This window comes from Anolis sagrei, chromosome 4 (genome assembly GCF_037176765.1).
Source record: "Anolis sagrei isolate rAnoSag1 chromosome 4, rAnoSag1.mat, whole genome shotgun sequence".
Lineage (NCBI taxonomy): Eukaryota > Metazoa > Chordata > Lepidosauria > Squamata > Dactyloidae > Anolis > Anolis sagrei.
In genome coordinates this window covers 159727818-159752174 of record NC_090024.1, presented here as the reverse complement: position 1 = coordinate 159752174, position 24357 = coordinate 159727818, and the positions used below count along the sequence as shown (strand labels likewise).

General features: G+C 36.5%; 2 protein-coding genes across 7 annotated transcripts in view; one reads left to right on the top strand and one right to left on the bottom strand.

Moving 5' to 3' along the window:
- AK5 (adenylate kinase 5) overlaps window positions 1-2159 on the top strand; it is a 121874-nt gene extending 119715 nt beyond the window's left edge. Inside the window, exon 14 of the mRNA XM_060773755.2 lies at window positions 892-2159. Within this exon, the coding sequence (XP_060629738.2) occupies window positions 892-1002 (111 nt within the window). The 3' untranslated portion in view covers window positions 1003-2159. The remainder of the gene's footprint in view (window positions 1-891) is intronic.
- A 2290-nt stretch (window positions 2160-4449) lies between these two features.
- The window catches only part of ZZZ3 (zinc finger ZZ-type containing 3), a 63429-nt gene continuing 43521 nt past the window's right edge, over window positions 4450-24357 (bottom strand). For 5 of the 6 annotated variants that reach the window (XM_060773756.2, XM_060773759.2, XM_067467814.1 and 2 more), the window contains 10 exons: window positions 21041-21179; window positions 19209-19356; window positions 19015-19130; window positions 16955-17029; window positions 16696-16797; window positions 16162-16257; window positions 13091-13243; window positions 10492-10626; window positions 8313-8413; window positions 4450-6746 (listed from right to left, as the gene is read on the bottom strand). In XM_060773756.2, the coding sequence (XP_060629739.2) occupies window positions 6602-6746; window positions 8313-8413; window positions 10492-10626; window positions 13091-13243; window positions 16162-16257; window positions 16696-16797; window positions 16955-17029; window positions 19015-19130; window positions 19209-19356; window positions 21041-21179 (1210 nt within the window). In that variant the 3' untranslated portion in view covers window positions 4450-6601. The remainder of the gene's footprint in view (window positions 6747-8312; window positions 8414-10491; window positions 10627-13090; window positions 13244-16161; window positions 16258-16695; window positions 16798-16954; window positions 17030-19014; window positions 19131-19208; window positions 19357-21040; window positions 21180-24357) is intronic. The other variant, XM_067467815.1, reaches the window with a different exon arrangement.

Here is a 24357-nt window from a genome sequence, read left to right as displayed (position 1 = left end):
GAGGCAATGCCTACTCATTATATACCATTGGCATGGTGGGTGCAGCTACCGCCAAAAAGTATCTTTATCAATGCTGTGTGTGCACATTGAGATTTCTAACCTCATTTCCCAGTATTGTGTTCACATTGATGTTATTGGTTTATCCTAATTTTGTTGAACTCTAGAAATGTTATGTTGGGAGAAACCTTTTCTGATCAACAGGCCTTTATAGCCTGTTGCACTTCCCAAAGTCCTCTTCCAGAAAATGTGAGGGAGGGGATCATATCCAGAATCTATAAGATGCTCAGAAGGCATTAAAAATTGTACAAGCCCCAGCAGTGGGTGAGGAACTGTAGTCTGGCAAGAAACCCTCAAACTTATTAGATTTTCAAGCTCATTGCGATCATCATCAGTTGGTTGGGCTGGAAGGCCATTGTGGTCTTTTCCAACTCTATGATTTCTACTCAAAAGATTGGTCCATTAATGGTGTCACCAGTTTCTTGCCTGTTTAGACTACTCAAATTCACTTCTTTACCTAAAATCCATCTACTCTTGTGACCTATAAAGAAACATGAATTGTATTATCTTTGAATGCTATTGTCTCTAAACAGGGTATTCTATTTTTAGTGTCCCATGTTTAGTCTTAACTATACTGTTTTATCACTTTTGTAAACCTTGAGGGCTTCCTCGTGAATGCTCAGTGGCTGTTTGGAGTTCTCTATGTCAATGTTTTCCCCAACTTGGGACCCACCAAAAGTAGTCTAAAACTACTTTTCACTTGGTATGGCCATTGGCTAGAGTACTGCTGTAGGCACTCCTTCTTTGAGTTTACAGTCAAGAAAGGATTGCTGGATTATAAGAAGTTTCCCTGTTGATGCTGCTAGTGATACAACATCCCTTTCCTTAAAACAGATAAATGCAGAAGGGACACCAGAAGAAGTCTTTCTTGAAGCATGTACTTCAATTGATGCTTTTCTGAAAAAAGAAGGATCGGCACCCCCTCTTTCAGTGGACCCTGTGTAATTGTAGTCCTCGCCCCGACATGTGCACTCCCAGTGGTCCTGCTGTTTGAAGCAATAGCTGCTGCCGTGAAAGATCAGTGCATGTTGTAAACATTGCAAAAATCTCCATAACTCGTACGGTACAGTAATGGCACACTTGTACTGTAGGTTGTCTATCATACCGTTTGCACTTCACAGGGTAAGATGCAGCATGGTAAACAGCAGCTCTGATTTATATAAATCATGCCTTGCACTAAACTATTACTTGATATATTATACTGTCAAGCATTAAGATCCTGGTCAAGAGAACTGACATAACTATGTATTTACTTGTTTCGTAAACAGTTCAGTTTTTGAGGCTACTAAAGCTTGTTCTTTCTTTAGTGTTTTAAAAATATGTTTTTTTTTTGCCATCTTATTGGTGGAACATGCCGGCACTGGAATTGCAGCTGATTATAGTGGAAATTTGAAAATGCTCAGAAAATGTAGTGTAAATACTTTATAAAATAAAGTTGAATGTGAATTAGTTAACTAATGTGTTTATGGGATCAGTTTTTTGACAAGGTGTGTACAAATGGGTCTCTGTACTAATGCAAAGGATGATTTTAAAAACATCTTCAATTATATTAATACTGTCTGCTAAAAAAAATCCAGTGCCAAATATTGCTGGTTTATTTAAGATGTATAAACACTTATTATAGTATGAGTGTAAAATTATTTATGGTGAGAAACTAAGAAATGAATACTCCAAAGGGAAACCTTCCATTTATATGGTAGTTATTATATATCCAACAAATAAACAGGGCAATTCTACATTTCAATTTTTAAATTCTAAATTACATTATTTGAAGTTTATGCTAGGAAAAAGTGTATGGAGCTATCACTCACATGGCCTGTTTACATGTCGATATTCTCACACGTTGTACAAAGTGACACAGTACAGATTTCACACATCAATTAAAAGACTCAGGATTTTCTGTATGATGATGGCTAGCAGGTTTAAAGTAGACTGTATTCATAGGAAGGGGCTGCATATCTTCTGGATCATCCACTATTTCTGCTTGCATGATTGATCCTTCTGTCAGTTGCATCATTAATGAGTACTTCAGGCAGATTTGTATTTTTCAAGTTATTTTTCTTGTAATGAAAATGTAATACAAATAAAATGTATAACAGGCATGGCGAGTCTTTTTTTTTTCTCCACAGCTTTGGTCTCAAGCCTAATAAAATAACAGTTTAAACAATGAGATTTTTAAAATGCTACATCCTCACCAGGATATTTGTCTTGCATGAAGTTTTATAGAATAATAGAGTTGAAAGAGACCACATGGGCTATCTAGCCCAACCCCCTGCCATGCAGGAAAAGCACATTCAAGGTGTACCTGACAGATGGCCATCCAGCCTCTGTTTAAAAGCCTCCTAAGGAAGCAGCTTCCACCACACTGGTACAATCAGGATGTTCTTCCCAATGTTCAATTAGACTCTCCGCTTTCCTGTGATTTAAACCCATTCTTCTGAGCTCTAGTCTCCAAGGCAGCAGAAAGCAACCTTGTTCCCTATTTCTTATGACATCCTTTCAAATATTTAAACATGGCAATCATGTCTCCTCTCAACCTTCTCTTCTGCCAGCTAAACATCCCCAGCTCCTCATAGGGGCATGGTCTCCAGACCTTTGACCATTTTAGTTGCTGTCCTCTAGACACTGTCCAGTCTGTTAATATCTCTTTCTTTTAAACCGTGATGCCCTGAATTGGACACATTATTCCAGGTGAGGTCTGGCCAAAGCAAAATGCTGTTTCCTTTGTAAACAGCATTTTCTACTATAACATGAGATTGGATCTGCGAGGACCTATTGAGTTCTGATTGTTCAAGTTCTTCTGGTTTTGATATTTGACTACATTTTTACTTCTGAAACATAACGGCCTCATAAACAAGACCAGGCACATGTATAGAGTTCATCCAGGCATCTTAAAAAAGAAGTCACTACAATATACTGAGAATATCAACAGAAGAAATCCATATTAAAAACTTTGGCTTGCACTCTGCTCTAAAGCTGACAATTGTTCTGCTAAATGGTTGGATACAATATCAAAAGATATTGCAATCTAATGATAAACAGGTAAGGACAATGTAAATATATGCGTAGCTTGTTACTTCTAGATAGCACTAATCTGTATCCTTAAAATTCAATTTCCAAATTTATGAAGAGATCCACACAGTTTGTGGTAGATAATGCTGCCCATTTTCACAAATTAAAAGACACACATAGCTAGGGGTTGAATCACACACTGGATTCTTTTCCAAGGAAAAGATCAAACTGTTCAATACAAGGTGAAACCATTTACTTATTTACTTACTTACTATATTTATATACTGTCTTTCCCACTCCGGGGGGGGGGGGGCACTCAGGGCGGTTTACAACATACTAATGGCAAACTAGATGATTTTCCTTTTCATGGGATGGGCTCCTTGCATTTGTTGCAATAAAAGATCCATGAAGGTTGACAGTATTAGCATAGGCCCAATATCTAACTGGATGTCTTGCTTATAGAGATACCTGCACATATCTAGAGACATACGAATCCAGTTCCTCCCCTCAATGCTACAATAATTATAACAAGGAATTGGGAGATCATGCCCATATGAGAAACAAACAAGAATGATTACACTATGTAACATGATTTTTGTTCCTAGGTTATAAATGTCATTTTCTAATTGGTTCTACCACAAAAATATGGAAAAAGTTTATTAAACTGCAAAAACTCTGTTGCGGTCTGCATAATGAAAGGTAAAAACTACATATTTTCAATAAGGAAAATTACAAAGTGCCTAGACCAGTGGTCCCCAGTCACTGGGCCATGAGATCTAAAATAAGGTCTACGGCTCTAGATTTTTTAAATATGGTTTTCTGTGGGCGAGCAGGTGACGACTACTGGATGGCATATGTTCTGTATCAGAAACTAGAACTGGTGCAATTTTCTGAATCAGCACCCCAAATAAACAAAGCTAGAGTTGACCAAAAACTTTTGGTACTAATGTTGGAGAGTGGTCCCTGGTCAAATGGTCCCTGGTCAAAAAAAGTTGGGAACCCCCAGGCCTAAACTGAAGAAAATAGTAGTGATACCCTCAGCAACAAAAAATAAGTTTCTGGAGTATAACAACTACTTTCCAAGGAAGTAATGCACAATTAAACAGGAAATAACACTTTCAAACCAGGAGCAGAATTTTTTTCAAATTGTTACATAGTGTTATTTATTGTTTGTGGTCCCGAAGGGGACTAAGGGCAGTTCACAGTGTTGGCAACAATTCAATGTTATTAACTGCACGTAGAAAAAAACTGAGACACAGTGGAATCGAGAAGTTATTAATATAAAAATGAGCATTTTCTTATATTTGCATGAGCACTTATTTTTTTCCCCAAAGCAAGATGACTCATCCTCAATTACAGAGAAAAGTGAAATACATCAGGTGCGTTCTTGAGCATTATATATATTTTGGTTTATTAAATTTCTCAAAGAATGAGATATGCTTACAGACGATATATTATACTGCTCAGTCAATTAGAAACGGTACTGCATCATCTACCCAATATATTAAAAAAATGCTGAAACTTCTTTAACAAAGTGATTACACCTAAACAAATACTGTGAAAATGAACACTGCGATTAAACTGAAATTAATGCTGCTATCATATGCACCAGCCAATTCTTTGTTATTTAATTACTGCCAAAATTTAAGTTAAACACATATTCCAAGTCACTATGAAAATTCAAGTTTCTTTCCCCATTTAAGCAAGTGGAAACCCATTACAATTAAAATAATCAGCATTTTTAAATCACAGGTTATACATGTCAAAATGATATATCAGCTAAAAATATATAGCAGGTATTACAAAGCTTTTTCAATCATTGCTCTTTTTAGACTAAGAAAGTGGACCAAACACCTTTCTTTTTTATGGGAGCGGGACTGTAAAAAAATGGTCACACCCATCTTGGCCATAAAAACGCTACATTAAAATCTGACTTGATATCCTCAACGTAACTGCTCTGATCCAGTAGTTTCTTAAAGATCTTGACACTGAGATGTAGAGCCCTATTCACTTCAAAGGAGTAAGGCTTTCTAGGTGAGCATTCTCCTAGCTGGGCAAATTTGCTTCCTCCAACAAACTGAATAAAATAGTAGATGTACACACGATCTCCCTACAAGAGTGAACACAGGATTCTGAACTGGGTGGCTCTGTTAATATAATATTGTTGGGGCATTATCCTGGAAGAGGCTGGGTAAGACAGCTGAATAATTACTAATAGAATACCCTGAAACCTCTTAAGAGGTTCAAATATGCTTTTCAGACAGGAGCTAAATGGCCTCCTCAACTTTTAACGCTGGTTCAAACATCAAACCTCCTCTGAAAAAAGTCACAGTAAGCATTCTATATATAAACAGACTGTATCCACATAGTTTATTTCTCACAGTTCTCCTGACAAATGAACATTATTTAAGAACATACTGTATACACAGATAAGAAGAAACATACAAAATGTTTTAAATGATGCACAACAAAATCTAGCAGTATAAAAGAATGCATGTGAACCCTTGCTCACTGCTCAGGCAAACTTTAATTACTTGTTTAAATAGTAATAAAAATACAATCTTTCATGGATCTTGTGCATACTACAAAAGAGGAAAAATTATTACCATATATGATTTATATTAGGCAGTTTTCTTTGATGAGTTGCAATAACAACTCCAAATACAGAGGCAGAAGGCTGTGTATTTTACTTTATAGGAGTTAACGTTGGATATTAGAGACTTTACACAGTTACTACCACTGGCACTTTTCACCATATTTTTGTACACATCACATGGTCATCTTATATAACATTACATTTAAAAATATATCTGCGTGACAATTTTATAATATTCACACACCATGAGCTGGTTAAGGAAGCAATGCCACAATTGCCTCCTGTAGTGCTTCACTGTTGGTAAATAAAGGTTTGTTGTGGTAAAAAGGAAAAAAAGAAAGAAAAAGGTAAAGAAACATCAACCGGATTAAGCAGCTCCAAGGCCTATGACTGACCATCACAGGGACAGTGATTGTTTTGAAAGTATATTCTAGAAGCAAACACTGTCATGGGTTAAAACTTTGCCTAAAGAAGTCAGTTTCTGTACTGAAAACTATTTCACAACAAAACTGCAAACTACTAAACTGTCTTTAAGGTAAGTAGTTCATCACCTCCACATTTCATAATAGCCAAGCTCTTTTTGCCTTTGGAATCAACTATCTTTAATGTGTGCTTTCACTTCTGGCCACACTTTTGCAACTCCTCTCTAGATTCACCATGTCAAAAAACAATATAACCAACATGGTGAAAACAAAATCTTTCCAGTAAAGCTTCCTGCACACTAGGAATGTTCAACCTCTGTCCAGTGATCTCATATCATAGTACGCCAGAGAGCGACAGGGTGATGAGGGCACCTAGGAAGCTCTCATGCTGCGGATGACACTCCTGGGAAAGTCAATGTCACTCCAATGTGGGCGCAAAACCAATGACCATGCCACCACGCTTGGATTTTTCAAAGAGGATACTAAGCTTCAGGCTGCAAGTTGCCTTTCCATGTCATCTATTAGCGGGGAAGTAGTTGGGATCAAGATAATTATAACTTGGGCCTTGGGACATGCAATAGTCTCTATCTAAGAACATCTCTGCTCTGTACACGGGTTCCAAACGGTGGTTCTCCTTGTGGATTTCTGTTTCGTGTAGACTGAAAAACATGGAAAAAGCATGGCATTCTTCAGAAACAAGTCAATAACTCAAAGTGATATTTCAGAAAACAAATAAACAATTAATTCCATATGTTAAAAAACTGTTATATACGGAAATGTTTTCTACACACTCATTTATCAACCATGTCTTCTTTCAGACACAGAAGCCTGAAGCCGTTGGTAACATGCTGGCACAACCATGTATGGTTTCTGGTAACTCCTTGCACAAGACCACTAACCATGCAATGATTAAGAAAAAATTAAAGGTATTATCGAGTGAAATTAATAGGATATAGAATATCAAAAGGAGAAACATCTAATACAGGCATGCAATTCCCCCAGATACATTGCAATATTCTATCCATTCTTTCCCCTCCTGCCCCCCACACATGAACCCACCACCCATGATGACCTCAGACACTACACACTGTGAGTCCTATGTCTAATAAAATCTACCCTTATGCCTACTTTAATTAATTCCCCTTGTGGCTATTTTAAAGTCCACATCTGTCTTCCTCTGCAAGCATTCAAATGCCAGCCTCCATTTTTTAAACAAACTCTTCATTATTTCCTCTCCAGATACCATTAGATAAAATGGCCATTTGAATATAGTCTAATAGTTTTTATCTCCAGCCCTTTTTTATATAGTTCTTTTTCACTTTTCCATGATTTTGCGATTGTCAGTCTGCCTGCAACAAATCTATATTGACAATTTTTCTCATCTCCTTTACTAATTCTCCCCCTAAATATTCCTAAAAGACACATTTCTGGATTTTACAACATTATCAGTAGTCATTTTGTTCATTTTCTTAATTTTTTTTCCAAAAATCTTGAAATCCTAAAGGTCTGCCAAATGTGGAAGAAGATGCCTTTCTGCATCTTGCACCTCCAGCACTTCCCTTGATGGGTTTTATCCATTTTGGATATTATCTCTGGAGTTATATAACATCTATAAAACATATACATTTTATCAACTACTGAGAATTTAAATCCATCTTTCCAAAGATGCTCCAAATTCTCCAGATTAATATTTTTCTCTACATCTTTACCCTAAGAGATCATAGAGATTTTTATTTGGTTGTTCTCTAGGTTGTATTCTGATATATATTTATATAACCTAGAAACTAAGTCCTTGTTCCCCTTCTAAAGAATACATTTCAACATTGATTTTCTGTTAGCAAATCCCTAAGATTTTTATTTTCTCATTGGATGTTGGCCTAAGTACTGCTTCCAACCGCAGGCATAGAGGGATTTTCCCCCCAGTTACAGACATATAGCCAGATGATGTATCCTTTCTCCAGTCACTGATTGGCAGCCAGGCTGTGCATCAGTGCTATCAGCTGGAATTGCAAGTGGGAGTGGGATTCCTAGTGAAAGAATACTTGCTGAGATGTACACTTCAAGCCAGTGATTATACAAGGTCTTGGCCAGAATTAAGTCACCTTTCAATAAATGTTTCAAATTTTAAGTTGAATGTTTGCGAACAGATTCACCCATGGCTTAATTCTTCAGTAAGCAAGCACACACACGCGCGCACACACACACAGAACAAACTGGCCTCTTACCAGTCAGAACAAGAATCGCAGAAATCCAAAGACATTTCTGGAGGACAATCTTGACAATGCCATCGAATGCCTTGAATAGGATCAGTTCCACAGTTATCACACTGAAAATGAATCAGGAAACAGCATTTAGGGAGAATCGCAAAGTTATATCATTCAGATTGAAGGAATTTTCATCCCTCACTCTAAATATCGGAAACAGACAGGGCCATGTTATTGGGGGCTGTGGGAGAACACACACACAGAGAAATATGTTGTCTAAGCCCAAGAACATGGCACTGTTTCTCTTCAACCTTTCTTTCTTAACAGTTCCATGACTATCTGCAGTCATTCCATCTTTTGTTTTCCCAAATGGTCTTCTACACAGAGGCACAATTCCAATTAGGGTAGGCCTATTGAATCAGTGGAATGCAGTACTGTTGTCAACATATTATCAGAGAATCAATAGGTCTACTCTAGCTGAGACTAATGACTGATTTTAGGTTGAAGCTTAATAAGTGTGTTTATATTTCTAATCTCATAGGCACCATGTCTTCCTTGCTTCAGGGGTGTGCAACAATAGCCCTCCAGACGTTGCTGGACTGTAACTGCCAGCATCCATTACAGCTAGGTTTGTGGATTGGGAATGACAGGAGCTGTTGTGTAACACTACACAGAGAGCCAGTTGTCTACTTCTGCCCTATCACATCTGTTCACGTTACAACTGCAATGTTTTTTCCTCCACTTCACCTGTATTTTCATATTCTATTCTCTTCTCCATTTGTTAGTGACTAAAGAGAAAAGGAATAATGAAGTCTTTTATCTTGTCACCTATCCTGAACTTCTTGGGAGTTATATGTGGTTTTAGGTCAAGGATATAACCATCCTTGTGTTATAAACAAAGGGACAAGCACTTGTGTATCATTCTCCACTCTGTACCATTTTCTCAACACAGATATTGCTCAGGGGCAAAACAAAGCTTTTATTGGTAGTACTGAGGATTAAAATGATCAAAGCAGCCTTTCCAAGCTTGGCATCCTTAATGTAATTTGGATTACAATATTCTTCAGTCCCAGAATGATGAAAGATAGTTCAAAATATCTATAGGGCATCAGGTAGGTCCCATGGGGGGGGGGGGGGGGGTGTCAAACTCAATTTCATCTAGGCCACATCTGGCTTATGGCTGCCTTCTAAGGGTCACTGAATCCATGGAGAATCTCTGGATACAGAGAGCCATGGTGGTTAGTGCTCTTTAATTTTTACCTAACTTAAGTCCCCATATGTTGAATGGCAATTCTCATCACTTATCTGCAAAGCAAACTAGGTATAATGGGAATTGTGCCCCAACAGCACTTGTGGTTCTGAAGTTGGAGAAAGGTTAAAGGCAGACATCATACCCACAAGTCTTGTATCTAAATGCAAACTCAAACTATGCGAAACAGGACAAACTGCAGCCTTCCAGATGTTACTTATCACAACTACCATGAGCTCTAGTCATGATGTCTAATAATGAATACAAGAGTTGGAGTCCAGCATCTGGAAGGCCACATAAAATGACATTGTAGGCTGGTTTTAGCCCACAGGACTTGTGTTTGACATGTGAAGTAGGAGAAAGCTGATTCCAATTTTATAATATGAGTCAACCAGCTGTCTTTAAAGCTAACCATGGTTTCTTTGCACTGATTCTCAGATCTAACACGTTTCCCTATTTTAGAAACAGACTCCAGTGCAGTTTTCCATCATATTTAGCACCTGTGGAAATGGCTGACAATAATCTACTAACATAATCTCTTATAATTATCAAGAGAATACACTGCTCCCATTCTTTCAAGTTTTTTTTTATTTCAAAGCATCACTTACAATAGAATCCTACACATGAATACTCAAAAGCAAGGCCCACAAAGTTTCATAATATTTGAATAGGAATAAGACTGCAATCTGAATGTGTACAAACAAAATTTTATATATGTTTGAAAATCCTTGGAGTTTAAAATGCCGTATGTTCTCTCAACTTCTTTTGCAGTTAAATAGAAGTACTCCTGGAAATGGAAGCTTGATCGATTGAGGAAAGGGTACAATGTTTTTGTTTTCGTATGTTTTACTTCTCTTGCTTGGGAAACTGTGAGGTATACCCATTGCCTATGCTTCCAATGAAATCATCAACTTGCTGACACAAGGCATAGTTTGCTGTTCCTTTACTAACCTTAAAGCCTATGTGCTGTACAAAGCCACTTTCTGCCTGCATTTGCCGCAACTTCTGCTTTTTCAGCTTTTTAAGTGTGAGCAGCTCTTTGTATTCTGGTAATTCTCGATATGCTACAGGAATACTTTCTTCATCCTATTAAGAAAGAGACAGAGAAAGAATTCTCACTCTGAAAGTTACTGAAAATAATACTCACAAGGAAAAAGGCAAAGTATGTAAACAGATCCACAAACTGCACACACATCTGCTTTATCAGATTATTAAAGTTTGGTATTGTAGAGTGAACGTTAGCTTCCAAACAGAACTGAAAAATCCGTAAGCATCCATTTGGTCCTGTTAGGTGATACCAATGCGTATGGAAATATATGAGGATATTACTTGGTTAAAAATCATTTCTACTTATAAACCTCTGGTTCATTAATAATACAATGAGTGGAACTTGTCATGTTCCAGTTCACTGTTTGCAAAATAAACAGAAAATATGAAAAAAAAACGTATAGCACAGAGTTGAGGACATGCTGAAATGTACGTATCTCTTCATGTTTTCAATGTATCTATTTTGGGAGATTTCTCTTGGTTTGTTACTGAGTATCCTGTCTCAGCTTCCCTCTTTTTGGGGTTTCTTTGAATGCAAACAAGAGAGAAGTCTCAGTCTGCCATATGCAACTGAAGAAAAACCAGCAAATCCTGTGTCACTTTAAGGACTTGTGTTTTTCATGCAATGAAGGGCATCTGGCACAACAGTAACTGTCAGGTCAATGACAGGATGTCCTGGGAGACAGAGGTGTTCTCAGTGCCTCGCATCACCTTGGCTATATTAGTTTTTCAGTTCCATAATGGCACCAAGTACCATGTCTGATCACCAAATCTAATCTAAAACATCATGGCTAGGAATAAGAAGGGAACATTGTGATAAAGGGGAGAAGAATTACTGAGACATGAAAAAAGAGAACTCACCCTGAAGGCAAAGATTCAACCAAGACAAAATGAAAAACTCTTAACAGGAGAGTGCATGATTTCTAACGTAATCTGTAGTAAGTGACCTTATTTGCTCTTTAGCATGTGAGAAAATGCAGGCCTGCTTTCAGGGAGATAATTCCTTCAATATGTAGAAAACAAAATCCTTCAATATATTTTCACAATCTGTTGTCCAGAATAAGAAAACTCTTTACAGTTTCATTATAATGGGCAGAAAACTATATCGGTATCTGAGGAACGCAGATTAAAGTTTCTAACATGGACTTGTCGTGCTATGAACTTCCTTCCTGATCAATTAAATGGAACATAACTACCACAAAAGTAATTTTATGGACAAATTTGAGAGATTATAAAGTCCTTCCGCAAATCCAAAATGATAAAGAAAAATCACATCAGCAATATAAATATCCTTGGTTGTAAGATTGAATATTTAATACTGTTTTGATAATTACATTATTGCAATTTCATGTTTGATTCCACCACCATGTAAATATTGCCTAGTTCAGAAAGCTTTCACCGTGAGGGAACTCAGTATCTCATAAATAACGAACTTCAAGCAGCAGCAAGTAGAAATAGAATTATTCAAAAATATTTATCACAATATTTTGCTGGATGAGTTTCAGTGATTTGAACTATAGGCAGTCTTTGAGTTACAAACATTCGACTTACAAACGACTCATAGTTAAGAATGGGGTGAGACAGCAGGAAGTGAGAGAAATCTACCCCTTAGAAGGGAAATCAGCTCCTGAAAGAGTTATCTTCGGGGAAAAAGTCTCTCTACTGAAGCTTTCTCAACAATACTTGTTTTCACAACAAGCCAATTTTTTTCAAAATTCAATTATCACAGGGACAGAACGTGAGGTGAAATCTTCTGAATGGGGATGCAGATAGAAAAACAAACAGCCCAGGGATGTTAACCATTCCCTATGTTATCCAAATATGCATGCATATATGTGTGTGTGTGTGTGTGTGTGTGTGTGTCTATCTGGCTGGAGTTACACTTAAAAATGTACCAGTTCCAACTTATGTACAAATTCAGCTTAAAAACAAGCCTACAGAACCTGGCTTTTAAACCAGCGCTAGATTTACTTCTGTTTTAGTGCTTACAGGCTTTTGGTTTTGATTGCATATGGTACTGTTTTTAGTACTGTTCACCACTATGAGTCTTGTTAAAGAGAAAAGTAGAATAAATAATAATAATAATAATAATAATAATAATAATAGTGATGATGATGCCATTACCTTCCTAGATATAACAGTTGTGATTCAAATCACTGTAACTTGCTGTGCTGGTAACACACAGCAGCTCTGAAGTCACATGAAGTAGACTTACAAGAGAATCAGGCTATTGGCTAATCTAGCTAAGTCTCCTCCACTTTTTACAGATGTCTCCTTTAAACCTTTAAAATCCTCTCCCAGTCAGTTGGTCTCTTGAAGCAGAGACTTCCATCCAAAAATAAATTGTACTTTTAATTCATGCATCAAATGAGCTCTGGGAACAAACCATTGCATTCCAAAACTTGCAGTAGACAATTTTTTTCTTTTTTCTTTTCCCTACAGGGGCAATCCTTTACTTAGAAGTTTACTACTTTTCAGCATGTAGTTGGAAATAAAGACCTACCGACGGTTCCTCCTCTGCTGCATTGGCCATGTGACTGTGAAAACTGGATCTGTCATCATCTTCATCCATATATACAGGAGGTTCATGAGATGTCATGAAAGTTGAGGGCTTGAAGAGATGCTTATTCAGAGGGTGTTGCCGCCTACTGGAGGACTTTAATACAAGAAAAGAAGCTATAGTGAAATGCTATCAATGAAAAGTCAGTGCCATATGAATTTTATATCACCTCAAGGGAAATTACATATGTTTTGGCTATATATATATATATAGTAAGCCAATTTTATACATTAAGTGTAAGATTCTACAGTATTTAAATTCCAAAAAGAAAAAAAAATCAAGAAACCCGATTGAGTGACAAAAACTGGAACATGGGGCATACACTGCAAAGATTCTTTCTGGTGTGAAATGATAATAGGTTACCTCCTCCTACCATCAAGAAAAGATTGAGTCGCCGAGTTAGGCTGAAAAATGCGGTATAAAAATAAAGCAAATAAATAAAGCAAATAAATTATCATACAGTCTAGATTTTCTGAAGCAGCTGCATTTTGTGGCTATAATATCACAACTGAGTGGATTCCTTGTCTCCTAGCCCACATAGAAAACAGTATTGTCTGAAATATGATAGATCCCCATAGACTAGAACTTCAAGGTGGACCATATGTTTATCAGGCAATGGAACTGCTAGGATCTGGTTTGGATTCCTCTATGACATCAAACCAAAGTGGTTACCTTTAAGAGGGCTATTTCTTCTCACACATGAAGAAAGACAACTTTCCAAATTAGTAACCAGATTTCCCTCCACTTTGCATACAACCTACTACCAAAAATTAAGAACTCTGAACAAAGAGCCAATCTAAACCTTCATTATCCATCTCAAACTGAGATTTACCTCACGTGTGTGAAATAATCCCCTCCTTGTCCTATTGTTAAAACTTCAATACGTCACCAAAGTACTAGTTCCTATCTGATCTCAAAAATTAAGGAGGGTCAATCCCTGTTACTACTAGGAAGAGGGGCTTCCAGGAAATACCAAGTGTTGTTCATCTAAAAGTTTGAGCTAATCACTTTCCTTCCCCAAGTTATTAAAATGGTGGGCAGACAAGCACAGTTGGATATCAAAAGCCTGTATGGGATCTTAGTAACACAATACTATCTTCCTATTCTTCTTCTGCAGTTTCTAAAGTCGCTCCTGGACAAGATTTTAAAAAAAAATCTTCCTATTTTTCACATAGTATCAATGATGAAGGGGTATCTTAGGGCTGCTTAGCAGAAACCTTGAATTATATTCTGTTTCCCTTTGTTGAAGTGAAAAAGTTGTAAAAGGTCAGAAAATAGCACTCTCATCTCCATTTATGAGAATGCCTGACTGTAAGAACCAATTAGGACTGCTGATCACAGTTTACAGGATTTTCTACAAAAACCTATCCTCCAACTGAAGACACCAATTTGAAATAACAAAAACTTCACTGCTATCAGAAATGTCTATGTCTTTTTGAGATGTTTTCAAAAGGTCAGCAGTGAATTCTCTGATTTGCATTGCCATCTGGTGGATAAAACCAGTAAAGCACTATTTATTTATCCTAGAAACAATTTGAGAATACAGTTATTATGTATAAAAAGCCAAAGTCAAAAACTTGATATTATACTAAATTTCCTTTGACCAGAAGCTGGCTGCTTCAAGTGCCTCTGGTGTCGCTGTAAAGAATGTCATCTTTCCGAATAAGGTATCAAGGAATTAGATCAGGAAGATTGAATAAATTAATTAGAAGCAATGAGAGGAATACTTTAGAATCAAAGTGCTATAAGGCACAAGTTGAAACAGCAAGTTCTGCTCTGGATGAAAAAAACAGAAAGGAAAAAGAAGAATATGTGCTACTAAAACTGTACTGAAAATCTAGGTCACAAAATTGTGGTCTTTCAAGATTTATTTGCAGAGGGAAAAACCTAGAATATGGATAAAGATTTACAAGTTATTAAACAAAGGGGAGGACTTGCCCTCCCAAACATAAAACTATACTGAGAAGCAGCTATACTGAATTGGTTAAAAGAATGGATCCATCTTTTTTAAAAAATAAATAAATAAATAAAGATATATTATAACATATATAAAAATAGCACAGCAAGGTAGAAGGGAGGAGCGGATATCACAGCAAAAAAGAAGAAGAAAAAATGACAAAAACAAAAAACAAAGAAAGAAAGAAAGAAAGAAAGAAAGAAAGAAAAGGGTATGGGAGTAGGTATGGAAGTCGAGTTAACTTTAATCTTCCTCACTACTGTTATCATGGTCCTTCTCTTCTCTTATCTGTATTTCTTGCTATTCCCTCTTTGGTTTTCTCTCCTCTGGAGAGCAATTTTAGTTTCATATGTTCCTTCTGTCCACTTTATTTTTTCTTGTTTCATATAGTGTAGTACTGGTGACCAATCTGTTGGGTTTTCTTTTCCCAGGAGGTCCTGACATAGTAGTTGATTTAATTTATCAGTTTTCATTATTTCCATTATTTTTTAAATCCATTGTTCTGGTAATTCTTTTCTCCATTTTTGGGTGTATTTTATTTTGGATGCTGTTGTGAGATATGTGAATAATTTATCTTTTCCATTATTTATTTCAAAGACTATGATTCCTAATAGGAAGTATTCGGGTCTAAATTGGAATCTAGTGTCTAATATTTTTTTAATGTTCCCTTGTATTTCCCTCCGATATATTTCCTGATTTACAGGTCCGTCACATATAGAAGAAGGTTCCAGTCTGTTTTCACATTTCCAACATTTATCATTTAGATTTGGATAAAATCTTGATAGTTTTTGTGGTGTCAAATACCACTGAAATATCATCTTATACCAATGTTCTTTAAGATCATATGAATGTACTTTTGTTCCAGATTTTTTCCCATCGTCTAGTCTTATTGTATGTTAATTATTCGAGGCCCATTTCACCATGCAATTCTTAATTTGTTCTTCCGTCAACCACTCCAGTAGTTTTTTATAGAACACTGTTGGATCACTATTCACATTTATCACAGATTATGTCTGTATTTAAATGCCAAGAAAAAAATTGTAGTCTTGCAATTTACCTTTTTGGAGTATAAATACAAGTTTGGAGTTCTGCCTGGAACAGGAATACCAGCTTTAGTCAGTTTTATGAAATACTTCTGCACTCTGCTGGCAACCTAAAGAGAGAAAAAAAAGCATATATAATTTCTAAATGCCAAAATAGCAATCTATAAACTATGATTTACATTACAAAGGCACACATATGTGAGGATGACATTTAATAATGTTACACTAAACTTCAATATATATCTAACAGATGTTATTTACTCTCTTATGTTAATGAGAGAAGACTGGGAGTCAAATCATAGCTGTGTCATCATAGCTACATCTACTGCACGATCTCAGCCTGTATTTTGTTTTTGATTCAAAATAAAAAAATATTAAGAGCCTCAAAACATCTGAATTCCTACCTGACTATTAGTCCATTTCCTTTTCCAGAAGAAGTATGAATGGATAATGACTACCAGCTCTCTAGCTAGAATATTCCAAGCTTTACTATACTTTGATGCAGAACTTATCTGATGGACTGTTTAAGAACAGAGTTAGCCTTTTACCTGCTTTGCAGTTCTGTTTCCGAGTTCATCAGCAATTTTCTGCCATCGCCGAGATTCTATTTCTTCTGGTGGATACTTCAAAAGTAATAGTTCAAGTTTTTTCTAAAACGAAAGAAGTCAGAAATGCAATTCATTTTTCATTGTTTTAATTTGCCAAAAGCCAAACAATAATTGTAGAATTGTATCGTGATTCCGATTTTTACATTTTTAAGTGCTATATATACTATTTGTCTAGCATAAACTATTTGTCGGACATTACCTGTTCTTCTATAGTCCACAGCTGGTTAAAAGTTTCAGGTTTGGTCTCATCACAAAGTCGCCCTCTAATCATCTGCTTAAATATAAAATAGTATACAAATTTAGATACATTGATAATTTGTGGCTATCATTCAAATAAATGTTAAGATCAACTAATATGTTTTAAAACATTTATATAAGGAACCCCCGGTGGCACAATGAGTTAAACCCTTGTGCCAGCAGGACTGCTGACCAAGAGGTCAGCGGTTCGAATCCAGGGAGAGCAGGTTGAGCTCCCTCTGTCAGCTCCACCTCCCCTTGTGGGGGCATGAGAGAAGCCTCCCACAAGAATGGTAAAACATCAAATATCTGGGCACTGCCTGGACAACGTCCTTGCAGATGGCCAATTCTATCACACCACAAGGGACTTGCAGTTTCTCAACTTGCTCCTGACATGAAAACGACATTTCTACAAAGTGAATACAAGGAAAATCACCCAACATCCTATCATACTTCTGTATATACTAATAGAGGGGTATTTATAAGTTGCAAGATTTAATCTCTGACAAAGATGAACTAATCTCAGGTGTCTGGTAACTCCCTTTGTCACATACATACTTACAACTATGAGCTGGGTTCCTATTTGTTCACTTCTCCTGTGCGACTGCCTCCAGTGTGGTTAGCAAAAACACATGTGCATATGAACCAATTAAGGTCTATAAAACTGAGGATCATAAAAACCTTTTTTAACATTTATGTTGGTTTTATAAACATTTGGGTTTTAAATCAGATTTGCTCCAACACATTGTATTTTCACAACATGCTTTGACGTTTATTGCAATGTGACTTAATGAAATATGCAAAAGAATACGCGTGATATACAATTTTAATGTGTTTTTTAAAATTCATAATCCAAATATACATTACAAAGAGTTACAATACTGGAAAAAGTTTTAGTGAACAAAGATAAATTGTTTTAGATACCTACTTTTTATGTTACTTTTACACATACATACAACTTGCCAAATCTATCTGCCTAAATCTACGTATTCTAAATCCATCTTTGATCCTTTTGATGAAAAAAAGGCTTTTTCTTTATATATCATGATGAAATCACTAAACCTGCATTGACCAGATCTGCTTGGACTTTTCCCTCCCTTCCCAACTATGAAGATTATTTTGCATAAAGAGCAGAAAGTATGTTATCAGCAGGGATGTCAGCTTATTACAGGGGCCGTGTGTGAGTGAAGCAGCAGGAACCAGACTTCCTCCCTCCCACTCCATCAAATGTTTGATAGTGGTGGAGCAAGGGCCCTTTGAGGAAAAGCTGAGTTAGCAATGGATGTACAGTAACCCCCTTTTCCCCAAAGGTGGAAATGGGCAACTGGCAGCAAAGCAATGTGGCTTTTGGAAAAACAAGGAGGCTCAATCTCTGCTATAATTATGGTATATAATATTTTGAAGTCTGTATAAATGTTATTTTGAGTATATTTGGTCATTATTGCTAAATGTTGTATGATGTTATATGTGGGTATATTAGGTGATTTAAAGTATGCGATCTGCCTCCAAAGGGACAAAGTGTTGGATGATGATTGGCTGAAGTTGGAAAGAGTGTTTACAACTCCTGGATGACAACTGAAACTCTGATCGTTGTAGCTGGTGTGTGGTTGTTAGGACTAAAGATTACATGGGTTTGGGTCTGCATTGTTTACTGTCTTAGATGTTGAACCTGTACTTATTTCTAACAATATAATATGGAATTTGTAACATTCTTGCAACTTACTGGAGATTATTAATAATAACATAATGGCTATACATACAACTATCTTTTTAATAAAAAGGCTATTTATAAATATCAGGTTCTTGGACAGAACAATTAGTTAGAAGTAAAATACAAAAGACTGAGTACCATTGGGTTAAGAAACCAAGGGCTGTTGGTTGCAGGGTGTGTGTATGTATTAAGCCATCTTGGGAATCCTGAGGTCGAGAGATATGATATAAACCTTTTTAATACATACATTTGTATCTTCGTTATGATGGTTTCCTAATTATGGTTCTAGTTTTGCATCTGGTAACATTTACCTGTGGACGGTTATTTGCTGATACTTCTAGACAATCACTAAAAGGCAACACAGAGTAAGTAGTCGTTTCTCCATCCTTTCTGGGGTCCAATGGGCTTTTTGGTCTTGTAGGTAAACCTAGTAAGGGTCAAGGAAAATAATTACAGAAATGCAGTTGATGGGTTTCCCTCACAACCAATTTATTCAATTACTTACCTTTATCAAAAATAAGCTTAGCTCGTCTACTGTTACGCTTTCGGTTTTTGAATTCTCTTTCAAAATTTCCAAGACTTGTTGTATAGTGGTCCCATGATATTTCTGGCAGCTTGACAACTCTCTGTGGATTTGGTAGCCCTACATCAACCTGGAAGAATCAGAATTAAGAAGAAAAATTAACATACAGACAGCACTATCTGAAATGAAATTACATTTCATAACCTTGGACTATTTGAGGATATTCCCAACATACTGTCTTTGCATTTTTAAGGAACTCATCCAAGAGTAATACACAGCAGAGCATATAAATTATGTAAGAGAACAGTGAATGATTCCTTATTGAAGGTAAGCTGTGGCCAGATTTTCACAATGTCATGTCCTCCTGCCACCTTTTGTTAACTATTTTAAAGGAACATTTTTCATCAAACATAGGACTATGACAAGCATGTCATAATAAAAGAAGCTAGGAGGACACCAGGAAATAAGAATTACAGAAGACAGCATAGCTGAGCACAAACTTCTTCAACTCAAGAAATGACCAGAATGTGCAGCTAGCCTTCAAAAACCTAATGGATCTCCCTTAATAATACAGTATATTCTATAAGCACATCTATGGACAGACTGCCGTTTCCCCATGACTGGGTAGAAAGCTCAATTGCTAATTCTCGATGCAGAACTAAAAAAAAATTCAAGATAAACTTAATCCTCAGTAACCTCTAATATTACAGACCTCAGTTCATAACTTCTGTTGGAATGACACTGAAACAACGTGGTAAAACATCTGCATATGCATGTTATCCATTTCTGATTGACGGAGTGCTATCAGCAAATATCAGTGCTTCTGTACGAACACCTGATAACATGGAGATTTAGTTTGTTTCTCTCACCGGGAATTTGTAACCTAATTCTCTATTAACAGGTCTTCACAGGAAGGACCCAGTTCACAAGACAAACTACCAACAGGACATGTTGGTACCTAAGAGATGCAAATATATGACTAAGAATACACTTACACTAATCTTCAACATTTTTTTCAGTGTCATTCCAGGTGAATATATGAACAGAAATTAGGGTTTTCAAGGATCAGTGTTTCATTTCTGAACATTGGCTGTGTACTGTGTGAAGATATCTAACAACCAATTAAGGTAGCGTTGACTGGAGTAGGATAATATCTTGAAAATTGGCTTGCTTTGGGTTGTAGGTTTTTTCAGGCTATATGGCCATGTTCTAGAGGCATTCTCTCCTGATGTTTCGCCTGCATCTATGGCAAGCATAATCAGAGGTAGTGACTAGAACACGGCCATATAGCCCGAAAAAACCTACAACAACCCAGTGATTCCGGCCATGAAAGCCTTCAACCACACATTGGTTTGCTTTGTTCCTCACTCATATAGTGATGTTTCAACGGCCACCATGGGCTTCCACTAATAACAGAAGCCAACTGAATTGTCAAGTTAAGATTATGGCAAGTTCTGGAAACTCACTCCAGCTCTTGGTTATCTAGGAATATAGGAGAAAGTAAGTTACGTCATGAAAACCAGCCCCAAATGAGGACGTGGAGAAAGGAAGTGGATTTTTTGTACCTACCATTAACCCATCAGACTTGAGAGTCTCTTAGCTCATAAAAACTCTTTATAAACAGTTTAAAAACAAAAATACATTTGAAAAATAAGATGAGAAGATGACAGACTTAAACAGCTCTAGTAGCTTTGATCCCATATAAAGATCTCTTGCTCCCCTAATTCTACCATCTACACTCATTTTATGTAGGAGATGAGTTTATTAATTGTCATACATCTCTCAGGAGTGCTTAAGAATTTCCGCTGTGATACCTTCTTTTGAAGACTTTCCACAAATCCAATGGGATCTTTCAGTGCGTCTCTCTGGTGTCTGCCTAAACTCTCAAGATCTTGCACTGCTTGAGTACGCTGAGCCTCGAGTACCGCAATCGTCTGTAACAGTCTCTGATAACTATACAGAGACAAAGGGAAACAACTCACTATAGTTTTCTATTCACAATAACCAATACAAACAAAATAAAACCTTAGCATCCAGTACACTGCTCTGAAAGACTCAAGCAAAGCATTTCATTTTAACAAGAATGTATATGTGAAAAATAATTTTAAATCAACAATGTAACATATGCCAGAGATTCCTTTCATCTTAACTGACAGTAGCACTAACTGCTATTTTAGAAACGTGACAATTTAAAAATAGCTTTCTAAGAAACTGGATGCTATACAAGCCACAAAGTCATGACTTTTGTTCTTTCTGCCAAATATGTTTCCATCCACCTGCCACATTTAATATAGACCCAACATACTGGACCAGTATCACTATGACAACTGGATAAATGAAAATGTACCAAGTTGAAAATAATTATGAAAATGAAAAAGCTGTTCCCTTTTCCTACACGTTCTATTCTTATGATACATTCTTAACAACACTGTTATCTCTTTAAATTGGTCCAAGTGGATGGGGAAGGGAGGGCAATTTACCCACACTCACTTGGAGTGTGGGTAAATTTGTGGTCAAAATCAGAACTGGAAATGACATCTGGTTGCAACTTCCATGGTTTTTGTGCCATTTTGATCAGTTGAAGGTGTTCTGAATGAACCAATTGTACGGGAGATCATTTTTGTCTGAAACTTTAGAGGGAATCTCTGAATGGAATAGGATTACATGTGGGCTACAATTATCTGTGGCCTTTGGGCTAGTTTCCTCAAACACTGTAAGTTCACTATGAGTGTAAATGTTTTCACCTGTCCAAATGCAGATATTACCATTTGTAATATTCTAATTGGTATTAAGAAAAAAGCTTAATTTTTACTGCAGCACAGCTCAATTTAGAACATGTTCTAGTCCTTTGACAATGGTAAATGGAACAGAACAAAATGTACCTTCTACATGTTTTAAAGATCTGAAGTATTTTCCACATTTAGATCTCAAGCATGTTTTAAAGAGCTGAACTATTTCCCAGTATTTGTCTGTATTTGTTTTTCTTGTACTAATTGTTAGCTTAAACTGATATGTCAGCACCTTTTACTATTGTAGAAGAAGACATTCTTCTGAGTCATTTGGCAAGCCTAGTCATTCAGGGCAAGGTATTGCAAGGGAACATGTGATATGGTGTTGAAGGAAATGTGTTTGGCACCATTATTTTATGTCTAGGGCTTTGTCTTCTCTCTTATGATTTGTTTCCATGAAAAGAAGTAGTTATTTGGAGTATGGGGATGAAGTGCTACCAAAATGCCCCTAACACTTAATATAACTACTCCCTGTCATTTAACACAAAAGAAGTAATAGGTGCCCTTAAACACTGCCCAGTTTCAATAATAGTTTGGATGAGTGTGAACAACATGAAAGTAAATCTCAGCCAAAAATAATGTGCTCAGAGGTTGAATGCCAACTGTGGGTGGGATTATATTCCCTCTAAAAAAGTGTCCCTGAATCCTATGTTATTCATAGATTCCCATATGACAGTAACAATACATTTGTGCCATTGTGTTTAGTCGGCCAGCTATCATTATTTCTTCATCTGTAATTGGGTAACAATCATCAATGCCTTAGTCAGAAAACACAATGTGCTCTATGTAGAAATAGCACAGCTGACTATGCTGGTGCAAAATAAAGCAATGAGTGACACTCAGTACTGGGATCATACCACAGGTAATGAAAGATCTACACTAGTTCACAGCTGTTTTGTGGACTCAATTCAATATATTGGTTTAAAACTTTGAAGCTCTAAATAGTTTTGAGCCTGGTGAAGGGATTGCCTGATCCTGTCTGAAGCTGTCCTGTCACTATAGGGAACTAATGGCAGGAATCATCGTGTCACTACAATGCCACAGCTCTTCCTTTTTATGGTAATCTTTACAGGAGAAGCAGTGACAGTTGCTTATACCACCTAATAGTATTAATCAATCCAAAGTCTCCAAAGTCGTATACAGCCTAGGGTAAAACTATTTTTAAATAATAAAAAACAGTTCCTCCCTACAGTACTAGGCAGCTTGCCACTTGAAATCATTCAACAGGAATTTCTAGTCACCACAGTGAATGACAAATTATAGACTGACTTAAAGAGATTCAAGAAAGAAATAATACAATGATGGAGTACAACTTTCTTATTTTTCCTTTTGTGTTACAGTGAGATATCTATGGCATGAAATACAATACTAATATTGAGTATACATAATTCACAATTATCAAGACCAGGGGTCCTCAAACTTTTTAAACAGAGGGCCAGGTCACAGTCCCTCAAATTGTTGGAGGGCTGGATTATAATTTGAAAAAATAGGAATGAAATCCTATGCACATTGCACGTATCTTATTTGTAGTGCAAAAGTCATTTAAAAATGATACAATAATTAAAATGAAGAACAATTTTAACCAATATAAACTTATTATTTAAATTGGAAGTGAGGTCCTACTTTTGGCTGATGAGATAGGATTTGTTGTTGTTGTTGTTGTTGTTGTGTGCTTTCAAGTCCTTTCAGATTAAGGTTGACCCTGAGCGAGGGCCGGGTAAATGACCTTGGAGAGCCGCATCCGGCCCCCGGGCCTTAGTTTGAGAACCCCTGATCTAGACTGTATCTGCTACCACTGCAGGATTGTCAATTTAAATTGGAATACCTTTTCACGTACAATCAAAATGAATTCATTCATTTCTGTCAAAAAATATGGCTTGGATCAACATGTACTATCTAATATCTACTGCAAGCCATAAGATCTATGGAAAGGGTTGTGAGATAAGATAAAAAATTGCAAAAAAAAGAGGCCTAGGATCAAGTGAAAGTCAAAAGCCCCATTTAGCTAACTTCCTAGAGTTGAGAAACTTCATGATGCATTCAAACCATGCCACATCAACCTCTTCCCAAGAACATGTAACCAGCAATAAACTAGAAAAGGTGTTATTGATTTATTTTATCTTTTGAGGACTGGCTTTTGTTTCTGTTCTCAACCGATGACATACTGACTGGATTGCAACTGTAAAATAGTAATTTCTTTTTTAACAACCATTTACTTAATACCACAATTCTGATCTAAAACAGTGACTTATGTTCTTTCAATGAGAAGCTTTCCTCACACTAGAAAGGCATAAGTCAGATAAAAATTGTAGCATCAAGAATAGATTACTGCCCTCAAATCC